At 61.8% G+C, this 17,834-nt stretch overlaps 4 protein-coding genes across 4 annotated transcripts; all 4 read right to left on the bottom strand.

Annotated features, from left to right (window-relative positions):
- Positions 1-683: 683 nt before the first annotated feature.
- Positions 684-3,317, bottom strand: LINJ.12.0780 (conserved hypothetical protein; the record flags this gene model as incomplete). The annotated part of the gene is made up of 1 exon (XM_003392286.1): positions 684-3,317. One exon carries the CDS (start codon positions 3,315-3,317, stop codon positions 684-686), a length of 2,634 nt encoding a protein of 877 aa, XP_003392334.1.
- A 995-nt stretch (positions 3,318-4,312) lies between these two features.
- Positions 4,313-6,415, bottom strand: LINJ.12.0770 (conserved hypothetical protein; the record flags this gene model as incomplete). Its single annotated transcript, XM_003392285.1, has 1 exon — positions 4,313-6,415. One exon carries the CDS (start codon positions 6,413-6,415, stop codon positions 4,313-4,315), a length of 2,103 nt encoding a protein of 700 aa, XP_003392333.1.
- Positions 6,416-8,399: 1,984 nt separating this feature from the next.
- LINJ.12.0760 (conserved hypothetical protein) lies at positions 8,400-11,243 on the bottom strand (the record flags this gene model as incomplete). Its single annotated transcript, XM_003392284.1, has 1 exon — positions 8,400-11,243. The coding sequence occupies one exon, from the start codon at positions 11,241-11,243 to the stop codon at positions 8,400-8,402; it is 2,844 nt and encodes a 947-aa protein (XP_003392332.1).
- A 1,954-nt stretch (positions 11,244-13,197) lies between these two features.
- On the bottom strand, positions 13,198-16,566 carry LINJ.12.0750 (hypothetical protein, unknown function; the record flags this gene model as incomplete). The annotated part of the gene is made up of 1 exon (XM_003392283.1): positions 13,198-16,566. One exon carries the CDS (start codon positions 16,564-16,566, stop codon positions 13,198-13,200), a length of 3,369 nt encoding a protein of 1,122 aa, XP_003392331.1.
- Between the last annotated feature and the right edge of the window lie 1,268 nt (positions 16,567-17,834).

Below are 17,834 nucleotides of genomic sequence, written 5' to 3'. Positions count from 1 at the left end.
ATGCGGGCCGAGCCTAGCACTGTACTGACGTGATGCCGAAGGATTCGGCAGGTAAGACAAAATAACGAGTCGTCGTGCGCCGCGACTCGTCCTCAGACGCGCGTGGAGTACAGAAGCGGCACGCATGCACGTGCGTCCATGGGTTGAGGAGTACGTGTGTGTCGACGAGACGTGGACGCGGCAAGGCAGAGGTGTGGCGGTGAGAGAAGAGGGGATAAAGCCGTATTTCGAACCGAGAGATAGAGAGACACGGCGTGATCTCGGACATCAAGATGGCAACCGGCAAAGGTGGCGCGTAGACGGTAGCACGGTGCGCTGCACGTCATCCGATGTGCCCCGTCGCTGTGCTGCCGTCGACCCACGTAGCCGATGATAGCGCGGCTCGCACTGGCACTTCTCGCGCTTGCGCACAACAGAGGAGAGAAAATGAGCATTCCGATGGCCGCCGAGGCGGTTCTTCTTTCGCGTGTTCCGCGATATATGCGCACTTATACACCATCACACCGCCAACTCGCACGGCGAGGGTAATCGCCCCCCTCTTTCTCCCAGAGACACTTTCGTCACCGACACGACACGAAGCACAGGCAAGGCGAGGCGCCGGCGTCCTAAGGAAGCACCGCACCAGCGCTGGCACGCAAGTGCGCCTCCTCCTCTCTCATTGCCCTGTTGACACGAACGCGTGGTCACATGAAAGGGTAGTCATCCTCAGCGTAGAGGAGTAGCATGTCGTCTTCCGCTGCCTTGACACGCTTGCGGTCGCTCCCAACACCCTCGGCACTTGCGCCGGCGCCAACGTCCATACCCATCCCGCCGCGGCCGCTGCTAACACCGCCGCCGTCCTCGCCACGCCCACGCCGCCTGCTCGGCCCACCCCCGTCAGCTATGAAAAACGGCAGCACGTTCTCGGCAAACGTCATATTTTCCTCGCAGAAAGGCTCGCCGTCTGGGTTGGTGATGAGGGTGGCGACGTACTTGCCGTTGCGTTCCGTCCCGCATACACTGTAGGCCAGCCGCATGCTCTCCTTCACCTGTCGCTTCAGCGGTGGGCAGCGCGTCAAGTCCCAAAGCACTGAGTGCGCGTAGAAGATGACATCAGGCGTGTTGCCGCCACCACTGCCATCCGACTCGTCGCAGCGGATGTAGCCGCGCTGCTCCTCCGCGTCGTACGTGCGCACGCAGCCGGTGTAGCGAGTGAGGACCGTGGAGGTAGAGTCGAAGGGGCCAAGAGGCTCCCCTGCACTTGACGCGTCTCTGCCACCGCCCTCAGCGGAAGACGAAGAGGGAGGAGGTGGTGGTGGCCTTGAGGCGGCGCCATACGGGGCGCTGGTCTTCTGGCCGATGGCGCCAGGGAACAACGGATGGAACCAGCTTTGCTCGAGCGGCATCGCCAGCTGCATCGCCGGCACGCCCCGGATGAACTCGGCTCGCAGCAGGCGGCCGTTTCCGCCACGCGCGGCGTGGTTTCGGGTGACAACGAAGCTCATGCGATCCCCAACCCGAAGGCCGCCGCCGATGCCTTGATCTACTTGGCACTGGAGAAGCCGCGCGGTGGCGCTGGTTAGCAGCGAAGCAGCCGTCTCCGCCCATGCCAGCTCTTCTGCTGTGGTTGGCGGTATGGAGACGCGGTCGCCAGCGTCCCCCGCCCGAGTCGCCGACACAGGTGGGGCACCGAGAACGCCTACCTCGCCAAGAACGGCGCCGGCTATCGTTGCCTGTCCATTTCTAGCAGCCGTGACGCCTGCTGCGACTCCGGGGAACGCGGGGGTCGGCACCGAAACTTGATCCGGCGCCGTGCTGTTCGCGTCCGCTGCCGTTGCAGCGTTCGCCTCAGCTGTTGTTGTGCTACTGATCGGTGCCCCATCTCCGCCTGCTGGCGTTGAACTGTCGTTTGCTGCCCCGAGGCGATACGCAGCGGCGACGGAGGGCGGCACCGGCATGCCACTGCGCAGGTAGAAGGCCCGGAGCGCCAGTTTCGTAAAGGAGAGGGCGATGCTGTCAATGATGAAGAACACGTCCGGCCCGCCCACGTCTGGCGAGACGAAGCCGAAGTTCTTCGGGTGGCGATACATGACGCAGGCACCGGTGTACATGCGATCGAGACCTGGAGGCATGAGGGCAAGCTGCTCGGCCGCCGTGAGAGTGCCACCTCTCTGTGGTGCGCGGGCAACGCCGAAAGGTCGCTGAAGAAGCGGCCCTCCTGCGACAGAAACTGCCTGGCCACCACTGAAGGCTGCATGCCCGGCGCCGCGCGCCTCAGATCGAACTTGCCCGTAAGAGGGAAGTGCCTGGTCGCCGATCTGACCTTTGCCATGCGGACTTGCTGCTCCGGAGACGGCGGCTGACGACGCCCCGGCCGCCACCAGCGCAGCGGTTTTGATGCCCTCTGTCGACTGCGCGGTAACGCTCGTCACTGTCGCAGGTACGGTCCCCTCAACAGCGGCGTCACCGCTGATCGACAGCTCGGTGCCACTGCCGGCTACACTCACACCGGGCGCGATTCTGGAGCCTGCGTTGCTCGCTACGGGACGAGCATCAAGCAGGTTCGGCTTACTGCCGCTGCCGATAGGCTGCCCAGAGGACGCCGGCTGTGGCTTAGTGCCGGCTTGCTCGGTTGCCTGAATTTCTGCCACACAGCCGGCATACTTGGTGGCCTCCTTTACCGCGTCATCCTCGGCATCCATCTGCATGTCAAGGCCTCTTTCCGCGTCCGTGGCATCACGGCCGCCGTCGCGCCGCCCGTGAGCGTCGCGGATGCCCCGCCGCCTCGCCACAAAACGATCAGCACTTCGGTCATCCACGTCATCGTCAACTGTGCGAAAGACGTTGCCAGAATAGACCTCCGTTGTACGTGCGGGCGTCGACGTGTAGGCTGGCGGACGAGCGTGTGCCGACAGCGGCGATGAAGTGCCGTCCTCAAGGTCCTCGGCGTCCAGAACGTCGGCGTCTTGCGGGTCTTCACACTGCTCGGGAGCTGCTTCAGGCGCTGCAGCAGCTGCCGAGTCCTCTGACGCGGCGGCCGCCAAACGGCCGCTTGACCGGACGATGGCCGCCGTCGCCGCCACAAAGGCGGAAGGGAGAAGGTGCCGCCGATAGCTCGTGGACCCGCCTCCACCACCGCTACCGTTGGCGGCGTTGGTACCGCCTCGCTGGGCACTGCGTTGACCTCCGGTGCCCTCGCCGGTGCTGCTGAGCATGCCCGCCGCCTCGAGCATGAGCTCCTCCTTGAGAGAGGCCGGCCCGGTGTCAATAAAGGCATCTACGGGGAGCTCATCGAAGACGACATCGAAGATGTTCTTCGAGGTCAGCTTCGGCGGCATCTTCGCGTTCCTCCTTCGTGTGACTACCACTTGTGTCGATGTGTGTGTGTGTGTGTGTCCTCCGCCCTCTGCGTATGTAGAGAGATGCAGCGACGAAGAGGAGAACGAGAAAGCAGACACACGCGAGAGCGGGCGCGATGCGAGTTACATAGAGTCAAAACCGGTAAAAAGAGGCGGGCAGGAGAACGTAGATGACAACGATGAGGAAGAGTAAGGCACTTGCCATCGCGTGCCCTCGATACAGCTCGACGCAGAACAAGGATTGGTGGTGGTAGTGCTATTCGTCGTTGTCGTGGGAGCTCATCCTCGGCGGCGATCGGCATCACGGGCACAAGAAGGGCGCAAAAAGAAAGCCGCTCGTGTGCAGATGCGCCGTTTACCGCCCACTCATCTTACACGCCGACGCCACCGCCTCCTCTACGCCACTGCACGTTGCCCATACAGCGTGCCGCGAGTGTTGCCGTTTGGAAGGAGGCGAGAGCGTGAGGAGCACCTAACGAGAGTGCACAGCACGCGCATGTGCGCTCCCGGGCATTGGTGCACATCTCTGTAAGCGTGCTCCCCCACCTTCTTCCCCCCCCCCCTCTGCATGAAAAGAGGCGCACAGGTATAAAGCACCGCTTGCGCGGCGACGTATGAAAAGCAGAGGGTGTGCGGGAATAGCATGGCAGTGACGCCGCACGACAGCGGCAGCGATGATGCTGGTGGCGGCTAAGGCATCGAGGCAGAGGAGCACAGCGAACGAAGAGCGTGCGCCTGGGCCAACCGCTGTTGCTCCATGACGCTGCACTCGCATTCACAACCGCAGCGTGTGCGAATGGGTGCTCTTTTCACCTCACTTCGCAACGCTCGTCGCCGACAGTTGCACATCATGACGGATTTGGCGGCGGGGCATCGCGGAAGCAGGAGCGACCCCGCCTGCCGCACCTTCTACCATCGCTCGAGGTGTCAGAGGTACTTCGGCAAGCATCGTCAGCGCTGTCGTACGGAGATCGCTAGTTGGGCCCCGACGGCGCGGGGCTGCCCAACAACCTCGGCGCCCGTGACTTTGGGACACGAGCGACGGTCCCGTGCAGGAATCCAGAGGATGCCACCCGCGGCGGTCGCGGCGGTAGTCCATGGGGCGGCGTACTGATTGCCGACGCCGGGTTGGCCCTTAGCGAGGGCTGAAGCAGAGGCGATCGAGTAAGCGACGGCGCACCCGCGTCATGGTCACGGTCAAAGGTACCGAAACTGCCGGAGTGCGGGTGTGGTACCCCTATGCTAGGAGCCGAGGTGGAATGCGGTATCGGCCGCAGCGGTGGTGCGGAGGGCATCTCGGACGTCGCGCTGTTCTGGACACCACGATTCTCGCTGGCAGCGCTACCGGCGGTGCTGTTGCAGCTGCTGCCACGACGTTCTCGGTCACCGCCGGCGTCGCCCGTGTTCCGGGCGCTTCCGAGCGACGCTAGACGGCTGTTCTGCGCATTCTCCGCGTCCGCTAGGTCGCTGTACGCGGTGGCAGAGTCGTCGTCGTCGCTGTCCTCGCCGAAGACAGGCCACGGGAAATCGTCCATGTTCGGGAACACCATATCCTCGAACAGAAGCACTTTCACAATATTCGACGCGATTTTGCTCATGTCCGGCAGCAGCCTCAGAACCGCATTCAGAATGCCATCATGCGAAGCAACCTCCTGCGTGAACTCCAGTCTCAGCTGCGGAGGCTGCGGCCCGCCAAGCCAGAACTTGCGCGTCGGCGGCGGTCCCACGACGAAGCGCATGCGACCGGCCAACTCAAGTACTTTGATACTGAAGATGATGTCCGGTACGCGGATCTCGCGGTACAGGACCGAGAATCGAATCTTCAGCGCGAGACCACCGCGGTAGAGCACGTCGAAGTCGAACTCGGTATCGCCACACGTCGATGGCACCGGATCGCTCACGTTGCTGATTAGCGGAATCTCGCCTCCGACGTCCAGCAAGTCGAGGAAAATGTTGCCGCGCAGCTTCGGCGGCAGCGATTTCGACACACGCGCTAGTTTCTTCTTGAGCTTCTCCTCCAGTAAGTCGTGCAGCGTGTTGGCGCGCGAGTTCTCGAAGAAGAGACGCGCGATGAGGAGGTTGAAAACGTCCACCTGGGGCAGGTGGGTGATGAAGTCGTGCCACTGCGCTGACTCTGGCGTCGACTGCAGCAGGTTGAGCCATCGCTCCTGCACACGCCGCGTTGGGAACTTGATCGCCACGCACGTCCATTTCGACAGTGGCGCCTCCTCCAACGCCCCTGGAGACAGGTCGTTACTGCAGCGCCCTGCCGAGGCACCGGAGCTGCAACACGGCAAGTTCAACGCCGACAGGCTGGAGGCGCCACGGCATCTCGTTGCGGCGGTGTTCATGCCCATCAAATCGTGCTGGTAGCCTAAGCCTCTTGCCGCTGTGTCGAAGTGATCGGACCTCTCATCGTACGCCCCGTCCTGCGTGCCCTTCATCTCCACCGCGAATTCCTTCTCCGTCATCGGGCTGCTGTCACGCCGAAATCGGCGGCACAGGCGCTCCATCATGGCCTCATGCGCCTGATGCTCCTTGATACACCGCAGTCGCTCCTTCAGGATCGCGTTCGGATCTTCGAGGAAGAGTGGCATGTCGTCCTTGTGGTTCAGGACAGTGCACTTGCCTTTGATGGCGGCATAGCGCGTGCTCTGGTTGCGGTGGCGGTGGTACTTGGAAATGCGCTGCGAGGTGGCGATGATGCAGGCGCGGTTGATGCGTCCCAGCATGTGCTCCGAGACAACCTCGTGGCGGTGATCTGGAAGCGTGCGAAGCTTGTCCACCTGATACACGTCGATGGTGCTGCCGTAGAAGACCATGCGGCATTGAATCGCATCGCCGACGATGCCGTCGTCGAAGCGGACCATCTTGCACAGCGTCTCTACCTTGGCGGGAGCCACCACCGCGGCCTCCTTGGCGACAGCGTCAAACTCAGCGTGCTTGAGTGCCTTCTTGCGCACCGTGTCGGAGAGAACGCTCTCGGTTTTACGAAAGATAATAAAGAAGAACATGAGGAAGCTCGTCGCACCGCCGACGGCACCGTAGAAGAACGCCAACAGCGTGAAGATGCCCATGGCTGCCGGCTCGACGAAGGAGGGTCAACGTTGGCAGGCGATGACGAGGCAGAGGGATGTCTTAGACCGTCCCTCGAGCAGACGATGATGAGCTGACCCAAACACGTCGACGCACGTCTACACCTGCGCACGTGCAGATTCCTACACGAGCGCGCGTAGGGGAGCGCGCAAAAAAAAAAGTCGATGTGGCTAAGGCAGCAAGCGCGACGAGTAGCAAGATACCCCAACGCACACGGAATATCCCCCCAAAAGGGGCACGCTGATGCGGGTTCGCCGAGAGGCGTGGCGGATTCCTCTTTGAGGCACGCTGACCAACGCACGCGTACGACAGCGCAGCGGACACGAGCAGCACCGAGACAGGGAAATCACATAAAACGAAGCTCTCCGCTCCTCAGGGCTGTGCAAAACGGTTGGATGCAGGTGCGGTGACGTGTGGGCGCGTGTAGAGTAAGTACCGCAGGGACGTCCAACGTGGCATGGCATCGCGTGAGGGACACACAGGGAGAGTGTGTGCGCAGGTTCACCGGCCCGCGGCAGTGTGCAGGCCGCAATGGCGCGCCGTGTCCAGGCGAAAGAGGGAGACGGGAGAGGATAGGAGAGAATGAGAACCCAAGGTGCATGAGAACGACCGCGAAGAAGATCTATGCACCCACTGAAGCGGTCCCAGGAACAACCAGGAAGCGCAAACGACTTAACTGGCCCTGCGCGAACTGAAGCAGCCGTCGCCTCTAACTCGCCTCGAGCACACACTTCGTGAGGACAAGGGGGTGGCTGCGCGCGCGATACCGGGGACCGTTCCATTGACGCGGAAACACCAAACAACGATCGGGCATCACCGCGAGTACGAGCGCTTCACGTAAGGGCTCTCTCGATGGAGCGCCACTCGACTGTGCGCATTCTGTGCTACTTCTCTGCTTCCATATCAATCCTGCAGAGCACCCCGTGAGCGCGCCGCTGTCCGTCCGCCGTGTCTGCCGGCCGCCGAATCGCAGACAGACGAAAGCGGGGGAGAGGAGCAGCGGCGGCGCAAACAAGGCAAGCACATGGCAGCAAGCATGGCGGCATGGGGGGAGAGCGCAGCGGCAGGGCCGAGGCGGCGAACAGGAACACGCACGCACACGCGAAGCAAACCACGGCGGCAAACATCCGAGCTGGTCGCACACATCTGCGTGTCTGCAGCAGCATCGTCAACTGCGCATCAGGTGTCCCCGCAACGCCGTGAAAGGAATGCAGGAACGGCAGAGGAGAGGATTAAGAGCACACAAGCACAGAGAAGGCCACAGCACCACAGCGATTTCGTTCCTTCAGCGCGTCTATTTCTCTGCCCGTCAGGCTCGGACCTCACTCTACCCGGACCGTCAGAGGCCCCATCGCCTGGTGCGAAGCAGCCGTGGATACGCGCGCGACAGCAAGGCGCCGGCTCACTCATCTGAGAGCATGGCCTCCGCCTCAAGCTCTCCCCCCTTCACCTGCTTCACAGGACACCAAGTGCTGCACCTCACGGGGTGGGGGTCAGGCGCCCTTCAGAAGCGGGGAGTGAGTGCCCGGTGGGATATGTTCGAATCCCCTTGGACACTTCGCCCATAGCATTTATGGTCCAGGACTGTGCACTGTGACAGGCCACTCTGACGCCACGCCATCCAGGGCCTCCCTGCTGGCATCTGTAGCGATACATCTCTCTGGCCTCCCCCTCCCCCGACGTCGTAGGTAGGTGACCCTGTGACCACCAAAAGTGGTTCGGCATTTGGCAGGGGATAAGGGGGCTCCTCGGCTTTCGGAAAAAGTGAGTACGGAACTCCGGATACGCCACGGACTGAGGCGTGCCCGCCCGACTGCCTGCCAACCCCTCCCCCTCTTCAGCAGCAGAGGGCAGATGAACAGACACACGAAAGCAACGTTGAAGAAGGCAGCAGCCGTGTATAAGAGCCGTGCAAGTTGGCCACTGCAGCGACCTCAGGCCCGCACCCTCCAGCATACGATGGCCTCAGCTCTTTTTCTTCGACCGCGACACAGACTCGCGGGTCATGTCCTTGCCCTTTACCTTGAGCAGGTTCTTCAGGTTGCGCATGGCAGCCGAGGTGGCAGAGCGCTTCTTGGATGCGCTGCTCATGACCCTGTCGGACTCGCTGTTGCAGGTGCTGTTGTCGCAGAAGAGGCCGTCGTCCATCGCAGAGGTGGACATGGGAATGCTCGACACCGACGCGTTGCATGAACCGGAACGATTCCCCGGGTGCGTAGCAGGCAGCCAGGTCGGATCACTTCCACGATCTGAAGCTGCACGACCTGGCGGTAGCGTCGGTGAATCGCGGGCTCTTTGCGATCCTAATCTGCTGGAGTGTAAAGCCGGGGTCCGTGGCGAGCCAACGCCGATAGATGCGTTCGCATCACAGCTGCTCGTAAAGGAGCCCGTATTGCCGTCGCTGTCCCCCGAGGCGGATGCTGGAAGCTTCTCCCCGGCACCAGCATTCAGCCTGTTGCTCGCAGATCGATCATCGAGAATTACCGGCGGCAAAGAGTCTCTGCTGTCGGAGGCTACTGCGCCCTTCAACGCGCGCCCTGTAGAGGCAAATGACGGCGTCGTCGCTGTGCTGCAGACGCTCGATCTCCACGGAGTCAGCGGGCTCCCGTGGCCACTGGTGGCCTGCTGCTCTGTGCTCCTCTCAGCGGCCTTGCCTTCTGGGCTTCCGTCGTTGCTGCTTGCGCCGCTAGTGAAGCTGCCGCGGTGTGGTGCGCTGCTGATCTTCGCGGCGCGTTGCCAATCAAACGCACGCACGCGCAGGTCGGCGAACGAGCCCTTTGGTGACTTCACGACACTCGGGAGAGGGAAGTCGTCCATGTACGGCAGCACCATGTCGGAAAAGAGGTACAGCTTGACGAGGTTTGTCATGATGCCACTGAGGTCTGGAAGCGCCGTCAGTATGCGGTGCAGCACGCCCTTCCCAGAGGCGCAGCCCTGGTGCACCTCGAGCCGGATGATAGGGGGTTTGTGGGCGCCAACCCAAAACGTTTTCGACGGTGGTGGCCCGATACTGACGTGCACGGTTGCCTCCAGCTCCAAAAGCTTCACGGAGAAGACGACGTGCGGGATTCGGATGCCGCAGTAGGTGAGCGCTAGTCGGAAGAACAGCGAGAGACCTTCCTCGCCGCCTTTGTAGAAAAGGTTGAAGTCGAAGCCGACCTCGCCGTTGGCCGACACCCTTGGCTCCGACACGTCGCTGATCCAAGGAATCTGCGTCCCGATGAGGAGGTCGTCGAGGATGAGGTCACCGCCGAGGTCGCGCGGAAACTTTTTCAACGGCAGGCTTCGCAGCTGCTTTCGAATTAGCTCGATCAGGGTGTCGGAGAACGGAGCGAGGCGCATGTTTTGGAAGAAGAAGCGGCTGAGGAACGTGTTGATGGTGTCGGGGTTGGGCAGGGTTTTGGAGTATTCGTGCCACGCTTCTGCTTCCTTGAGCCCGGACAAGAGTGTGTGCCACCGTTCGCACTCGCGCGAGCGCTCAAACTTGATAATGACGCATGACCAGGTCGCCATGTCGTTCATCATACATCGCCGCTGATGATGAGAGCGGGCACGGTGGGCCTGCTGTTGACGTCTCTCAACAGCGGCGTCGCCGCCATCGCTGTCAGTGACGGTGAAATCGTCTCCATCATCCGCGTCGTTGGAAGAGTTGGTGCTGTGGCCATCGACGCTTTCCGTCGATCGGGCGTTGCCGGGTGTGCGGGCTCCACCAGCACGATGTGAATGAGAGTTGGAGAACGGCATCGAGTGGCCGCAGCCGACTGCGAAGGTGCTGTTGCCTGTTCGGCTGCTAAACGACTGAGGCGGCGGCGTGGATGAGTCGAAAAGCGGACGACCATCCACGGTGCGCCAAATAAGCACCCGCCCCGTGAAAACCGAATCGGCGCCGCCACTGCCAGCCATCAAATTCGCAGCGGTCGCCTCCGAAGCGCCGGACACTGCCGCACCACTTCCGGCCACGCTCCGCTGGCTCATCGAGCCCTTCGCGGATGCCGTCGATTCATTCAGGGTCTCCTCCCAGCGCTCGGACACTTGGGCACCACTGCTAGCAAACCCGCCGCTGCTGAAGAACCCCAGCAAGCCGGGCAATGATGAGGCCTTTGAAGACACCCTTGCAGAGGCTGCTTCGCCCACGCTGGCACCACTGGCGCCGCGATCACCGGTGCTTGGTTTCAGTTGATCGGCCGCGGCTGTCGCCGTCTTTTTGCTGGCGTTAAACTGCCGCACCTCCATGACGGTGGTATTCAGCACGCACACCTTGCCCTTACGGTGCTCTACCACCGTGACACCTGTTGCGGTACGAAAAAACTTGGAGTCTCGGTGCGCATCCTTCGACTTCGAGTGAAAGCTTCCGCGGCCTGTCGAGCCAGACGCCATGATTCCGGTGCCGCTGTCTGTGAAGTGCAGAAGCTGATAGACGGTGACCAAATTGTTCTCCAGTGACAGCAGGCACTCAATCGGGGGGCCGATGGTTCCATCTGGTCCGTACCAGCTCATCATACACGTCGCTGATGCCGTGATTGGCTTCACACGCATGGGGCTCCCTCGCAAGCCTTCCAAGTCATGATCGACGGCCGCGCCATCAAATCGAAAGAATGGGGGCAACGCCGATGCGCCGTCGCCACCCTGCACGCCAGTCTGCTGCGTCTCCATTCCCTCGACCAGGAGGGACAGCACTGGAATGTACGCACACACGCTCTTGACGCTGCGCATGAGCTGCGGCAGTGTGGCAGTGCCGTAGAGAATCCATATGACGACGGCGGCAATGCCACTCACCCAACCGTACACAAACGCCGACACTTCCGCCATGTCGGTGCACCGAAAAGCAACGAAAAACGCGATGTGGAGAGGCGTGTCAGGAGGGCAGGGAAGGCGCGCATACACGCGTGGAGATGAAGTGCGCCAGCAGCTCACAGCAAGCGTTGCGGAGCGAAGCACGGTGGTTCAGCAGCGCGAGTGCGTGAAGGACAGGACACAAGAACTCCTCTGGCACCCCCTTCCTCGCTGCACCGCCATGCGCACACTAACAGAGACGGATACCGGCGGCTCCCCTTTTAGGAGCGGCCAGCCAGAGTAGAATCCAAGGCGAGAGCGCAGGAATCGGCGCCGGCGTGACGCGTTGACTCTCTCTCGTGCGCGCGCACGACTTTGCCTTCCGTTGGCCTAACGCCTCTTCGGTACCACAGCGGCGACACATACAACGTTGTCTGCGACGACCTGTCTGTGCCGTGGAAAGGCGTGCGTGGAATGCGCGCCACGTACGGCAGCGAGCGCGCGTGCGCACGCGTCCGACCGGAGGAAGACGTGCAGAGACCCACCCCGAACAACGTCCGAGAGCGCACGTGAAAAGCAAAAACAAACGAGCAAAAAAAAAGCAGGAGAGAGCAGAGAGCAGCCGCCGTCCCGTTATCCTCGCGTGTGTGTATGTGTTGGGGGGGTGAGGTGTCAGCTGCTGCCCGTACCTTGCCTACGTCCGCAGGTGTCGGGAAAGGGGGAAGGAGAGGGGGGGTGACGGGGGTGTCGCAAAAAAGAGACTACGGCAAGCGTAGAGGGGCGAGGGTCGACAGGAGAGTTGGATAGGTGAGTTACCGTACCGTTCTCGTTGCAGCGCGTGCACAGGGGAAGGCCCCGAACACACACAGCGAAGGAAAAGCACCGAGGGAACGCACAGGGACTCGACGGGAGCATGTGCGTCCGTTCGACGGAGTCGAAAAGGGGGCGAGTGGCGGTGGCAGAGAAATAAACACGAAGCAAGCACCGCCGATAGAATCGTGGACATGCGCATGGAGGAGGGGCGAGCACACTTGAGACTGTGCTGCAGCCTAGGCAGAGAAGAGTTGCAAGCTGAGCGTGCTGCAAGAGTCGGACCCATCACGCGCTACCATCGCGCTTCTAGCGAGACCAGCACGCACGTGGCGGCCACCGCGATGAGCCAGCTTGGACAGCAACTCCTACAACGGCTCTCCTCTCAAGCACTCACTTGCTGGCACACGTTGTGCTTGATGGAAGTCAGCGGCTTGTTTTTTTGTGTGTGTGCAGGCTTCCGCTTGCTCTGGACAGAGCCATGATTTTGCGTTTCTGCGTCTACCTAGTATAGGGGGATCGTTGATGCGTTGGCGGAGGAGAAGGGGTGCTTCTCTCACTCGCAGTACAGAGAAAGCGCATGCCGTCGATACAATGACTTCGAATGCAAGCAAGCGCGCACACACACGAAAAAAAGAACAGGTAGCGCTCATGCGCTGCCAACACGCTCGTGTTGCGCGAGGGGCGGCGGCGGAGACGAGCGAGAGGACCCACCCGACAGCCACAAGCCAAAGCAGCCAACGGGTTAGTGGATATCAGCCGGAGACGACGATGGAGAAGGAAGGGCGATAGTAACCCTCGGCACCCCCTCCGCCATGAAGAGATTTTCGGACCATAAGCGCAAGCAAAACCTTCACGAAAACAGTCGAACTAAAACAAACACGAGAGAGGAGGAGGAAGGGCTGGGGCAGATATCCGTCCGCACACATCCTTCGCCACGTACGTGTGTGTGTGAGAGAGGCTTGTCGCATGGCCGAGGGGCATTCTGGCTGCCTCCGTTCGAAGCAGGGACTGGCGTGACTGGTTCAACACGCGAATGCACACACGCTAGCCGCCGCCATGCAGCCTAGAAAGGATGCGGAAAGGAAGGGGGAAGAGGGAGAAGGAGAGCGCGTGCACAGAAGAGGCGTTTGTGCCGGGCGGCGCAGAGGCTTGCGTGCGCTTGGCGCTGGCTTCGGCTCTACGCTACGCTGCTGCTGCCTGACATCAGTAGTTGCCACGATTCCCGCAGCTCCCTCATCCAGTCCGTCCGCAAGAGCTCATCCTTGAGAGAGACGCGGTCGTAGCGGTCAGGAGCCATTGTGGCGGCCACGCTCCCGTACTTCGCAGGGGTGCCAACACGCGTCACTGCGGCATTCATCCTGTCACAGTCCGTCGCACACACTTGCGCCGCTGCACCGTGGCGGCACATCGCCATCTTCCTCTTGTCTGCGTAAAAGCGGCGGTGCACTTCCGACATCCCGCGCAGATAGAGCATGTACTCGTGCTGCAACGCACACTGCATGCACCTCCGCAAATACGCGAGCTGTGTTGCCACCTCAAGGTGCAACAGATGCTCACCGCTCTCCAGACGCCTGCGCAGGGCGGCAGCAGAAGACGCTGCGCTCGAGCGAACGGCATAGGCGCTCGCGATCCTTGTTTGATATCGCTCATCCTCTGGTGCCGCAGTGCCACCCCCGTACGAAGCCAGCACATCTGCTGGCAGTACCAAGCGCCAGGGCGATAGGGACGCTGACACCGGCGTAATAGTCGTGGGCGCCGTGTTCTGACCGCGGCCGCCGTCGCCGGGTTGCGTAGTACGTGATGCGGCCTCCTGTCGCGCGCCTGGACTGCTGGTCGGAGCTTCGTCCAGTCGGACAAGAAAGCGCGGCGTCGCCGCATACCGGGCGAGACTGGCATGGGTGCTCATCAGCGGTGCTCGCAGCAACTGTTCAGGCCACTGGCCACGCGCGACAGCGCGGTGCATGGTGCCTTGAGCACCTCTCTCGCCTTCAGGCTCGATCTCCGGCGCGGGTGCGTCACCGCACTGGCGAGAAGAGTTGGAGCAGGGCATTTCAGGTGGCCATCGCCTCGCCTCAGAGACATGGTCGCAGGTTTGCCGTGCCGCTCCGGGAAGCAGGGTCGAGCAGTACACTGCGTCGCTGGTTGAGTCGCTGGGCTGGCCAGCGACGGGGTGCTGATCGCCTCCATCCTTCAAATCACCTTCGTTCTCGAAGGTGCTCTCATGCATCAGCCACTGCACCGCCGCGTCACATGCCAGCGTGGATGTCTGCATCAGTACCTCAAGGAGATAGTTGCGGCGCTCGACGATGAACGGAGCGTCGTGAGAGAGGTGGTGGCGCCGCAGTTCGTCGACGGCCTCCACCACCGCGAGGGTGGTACGCTGGAGGTAATAGAGGTAATGATATAGGCAGTCCGCGTACACCTGTCGGGAGACTGCGTGCAGGCGCATGCCGAGAGACGGCACAAGACCGCTGTGTGGCCGCAGGGCACTCTTACCTTCTGATGGACGAGTCACAAGAGACGCATCGTGCAGCTCCTGCCGCCGCGGGGCCGGCGACGCAGACGACGCGTGCAGCTGGCGATATACTCGCGCCGTCATCGGAGACACGGAATCGCCGGGGTGGAGCACTAATCGCCTTGTACGCGAAGGGACATCGCATGCCTCGGCGTCGTGCCTGGCCATGATCCGCGCGCGCGGTGTGACGAAAAAAGAAGAATCACACTGCGGGCAAGGCGAGGGAAGCTCGGCCTCTGTCACGCACGGCGCCGATCGAGAGCGGCGCCGAGTCCCATCAGCGGGCGTAGCAGATCGATGCGCACGGCAGGCCTGCTGTTTGCCAGGTAAAGCTGGAAACGCATGGCGAAGGGCGAGTGTTCGATGCGCGGCAGCGTTACACACGGGCCCCCGTGCTCCAGCTGAGAGAAGTGGGTCTGGACGGTCAAGAGTCCTGCGACATTGGGCGGCCACTGAGCGCGCGCGAGACGGCACAAGCGCGCTAGTGGCATCCCTCGCAGCACCCGCGCTAGATGACGGCGTGGAGATAGGGACGCGAAGCAGCCGTGGTACAATCCTCGGTGGCGGTGGCTGAGGCTTGCACACTGGTGAGTCATTCAACGCTGCTGCTTCGCTTGAGGCTCCGCGGGCGTACTGCACAGATGTCTGTCGAAGCGACTCAGCAGAGAGGCGCAGCGATGGACGCTGCTGCCCACGCGGATGGCGATCTTGCTGTGCACTGCCGATAGCCTCGGGTGGTGGCCCAGTAATGGCGACTTGCCCATCGTCCTCACAGCTGGCTGTGCGCACACTGGTGTCCTCATGGCGAACGGCGCTCTCCGCAGGCGAGACGGTCCTTTTGAGCAAGGGGGCGCTGCTGCTTCGCATGGTCTCCCCGTCGACGACTGTTCCGGTTCGGTCGGAGGATGTGTGCAACGCTGCCTGCTTTTCTGGTGTTGAGCTACGCTTAGGGTTGCCACAATCACTTTCTGCGGTGCTGGACGACGAGCTCATTCCATGTGCCGTGTAGTGCGGAGACACGAGCGCCTCTGATCGGCAAGCGCCGACGGCCATGTCGCCGGAGTTGCCAACACCATCACGCGGCGAACGCAGATTTGGCAGGGCCCCCGAGATACCAGAGGAGCCAAGCGTCCCGTTCGCAGCCCCATTCGATTGGCCATGTGCCCGTGGCGCGACAGGCGCACCTACCTGTGATACATGAGCCGCTAACGGCGCCCAGTCCAAGCGCACCACATTCAGAAACTGCTGGAGCGCCGTCCAAACCGCCTCTCGATGCATGACAGCACGCAGGGCGACGGCGAGAGCTGCCTTGTACCCCCTCAGCACACGCTCCATCATACCCAACAAGGAGAGCGGAAAGGCTGCCGGCATGTGCTGCTGCTGCTGCTGCGCGCAACTCTCTGTGAAGGCGCTGCGGCTGACCATGGCGGCACGTGACGACGGCTGCGGTCGTGGTGGGCGCGGTGGCGGGCGGGGATGGCCTTCCTCTGCCAGTGCGCAGCTCATGGCATCGGCTTTGTCGATGATGTCGGGGGCTTCTGTGGTAGACGGACAGGAGCCAAGATCCTTCGTGTGCTGATCCGTTTGTGCAGCCGCGAAGCAGTCGTCTTCAGCTATCCGCCTCGCCCCCCGCCGCAGTGGTCTTCTAACAGCTGCCGCGTTGTCGGTATGTCCGTCTCGGTGTCTCTCGCTGCCCCCTGTAGACGTCTTGAAGGGATAGTAACACTCTGATTTTGAAACCTCGGCCACCTCGAGGCTAGGCGCGTGGGAGATGGTTGCCACGGTGACAGGCCTTGTCATGGTAGTGCTTTTAAGTCCGACTCCTGGCAGTGTAGGCGGAGACGGTCGTTTAACTTCACGGCAGATACCAGCTTCCGGGGATGCCCAGTCTCCCGATATGGGCACATCGGAGATGGATTCTTTGCCGATGGATTCCTTAGCGGGCGTGCCCCACGCGAGGTGGAACAAGTAAGTCTCTATGAGGTGCACATCCATGAAAGGGAGCTTCACCTCACGCAGGAGGCGGCGCATGCGTCTGATCTGCTCCGCTATCGTTGGCGCGGTCGGTGAAGTCTGTGACGGTCGACACACAGGACTGGCTGCGCCAGCGACAGCAGCGGCGGCGATGCCATCGACGTCTGCACCATGACCAGAGTGTACGCACCACAGGATTGGGGAGGAGGGGGCTCGAGCCAACGAACTTAGCGCCCGCGGCTTTGTCGGCGAGGCACTGTTGGCTCGGCGAGGACAGAGTCGCGCCACGGTTGCCTCACTCGAGGCATCGTAAACTGAGGAGCTCACTTTCAGAGATGACCGCTGCCCTTGTTTTGGCGGCGTGAGCGCTCGCGGTGACTTTGACCGCGAGCGCAGCGCGCGCGCCTTCACCCCTCCACGACTGTAAGACGCTCTGCGCTCCTTGGCGGCGACGGCAGGAGTGCCAGTGGTGCTCATGGGCAGCCCTCCACAGACAACCGATCACGCGGTAGGAGGGAAGCACCACAGCGAAGGCACACGCACACACACACAGCGCCGACGTGACGGGGGGGGGGGCGCCGTGCTCCGAGGCGGAAGCAGAAGGAAAGCAAAAGAAACACGCAGAGAGAGCAGAGTCCCAGTCCGAGAGTCAAGCACGGGTATGTACCCCGATCGCATATGTTTGGCCTGCTATGGCCGCGTTTTTCCGCTCACCCTCGTTTGTGCGGGGCAGCGTAGCGCATGTAGTTTTGTTTATTGTATGGACAAGGTCATATAGAGGTCGATCGATGGATATCCCGCCGGTATGGCTACTTCAGCACGTGGGGAATACACTCACGCGGACATGCAGAGGCATGCGAGTTGCGCTGCAAGTGATCTGCAGCCGCGAGTCTACTCAGCGCACGACAGTGCCAAACAACCAGGCGCAGAAAGACACAAAGCAGAAAAGAAACGAGCACGCGCGCGTGTTTGTGTGCGCGGTAGTCGTTGGGAGAGGTGTGGCGCACCTCCAGCAAGACGGGTGTGAGGGTGTGTGAGGAGGGAGATGGGGTGCTCACCTGAAAACGTTTTGCAAGATAGAAGCACGGAGAGCGGGTCGAGAAGGTGCCGTTAAAGATGATGCACAGCCTCTCTCTCCTCCGTCTACGCCCGCTGGCTCTGCAAGGGAGCGGCGGAACCGACAACGAAAAAGATGCGAGAAGACTGCCTGCTCACGTTCGTATCTCCCACCCGCTCTGGCTCTCTGACCGTGCGTCAGTATGGGTACAATCTAAGAATGTCGACGAGAGAGAGAAGGATGTGTGTGCGTGTACGCCTTCACGTTT

The sequence above is a fragment of the Leishmania infantum genome, chromosome 12 (assembly GCF_000002875.2).
Source record: "Leishmania infantum JPCM5 genome chromosome 12".
In the NCBI taxonomy this organism is placed as follows: domain Eukaryota; phylum Euglenozoa; class Kinetoplastea; order Trypanosomatida; family Trypanosomatidae; genus Leishmania; species Leishmania infantum.
The sequence above is the reverse complement of the archived record's forward strand: the minus strand, read 5'-3'. Positions and strand labels throughout refer to the sequence as shown.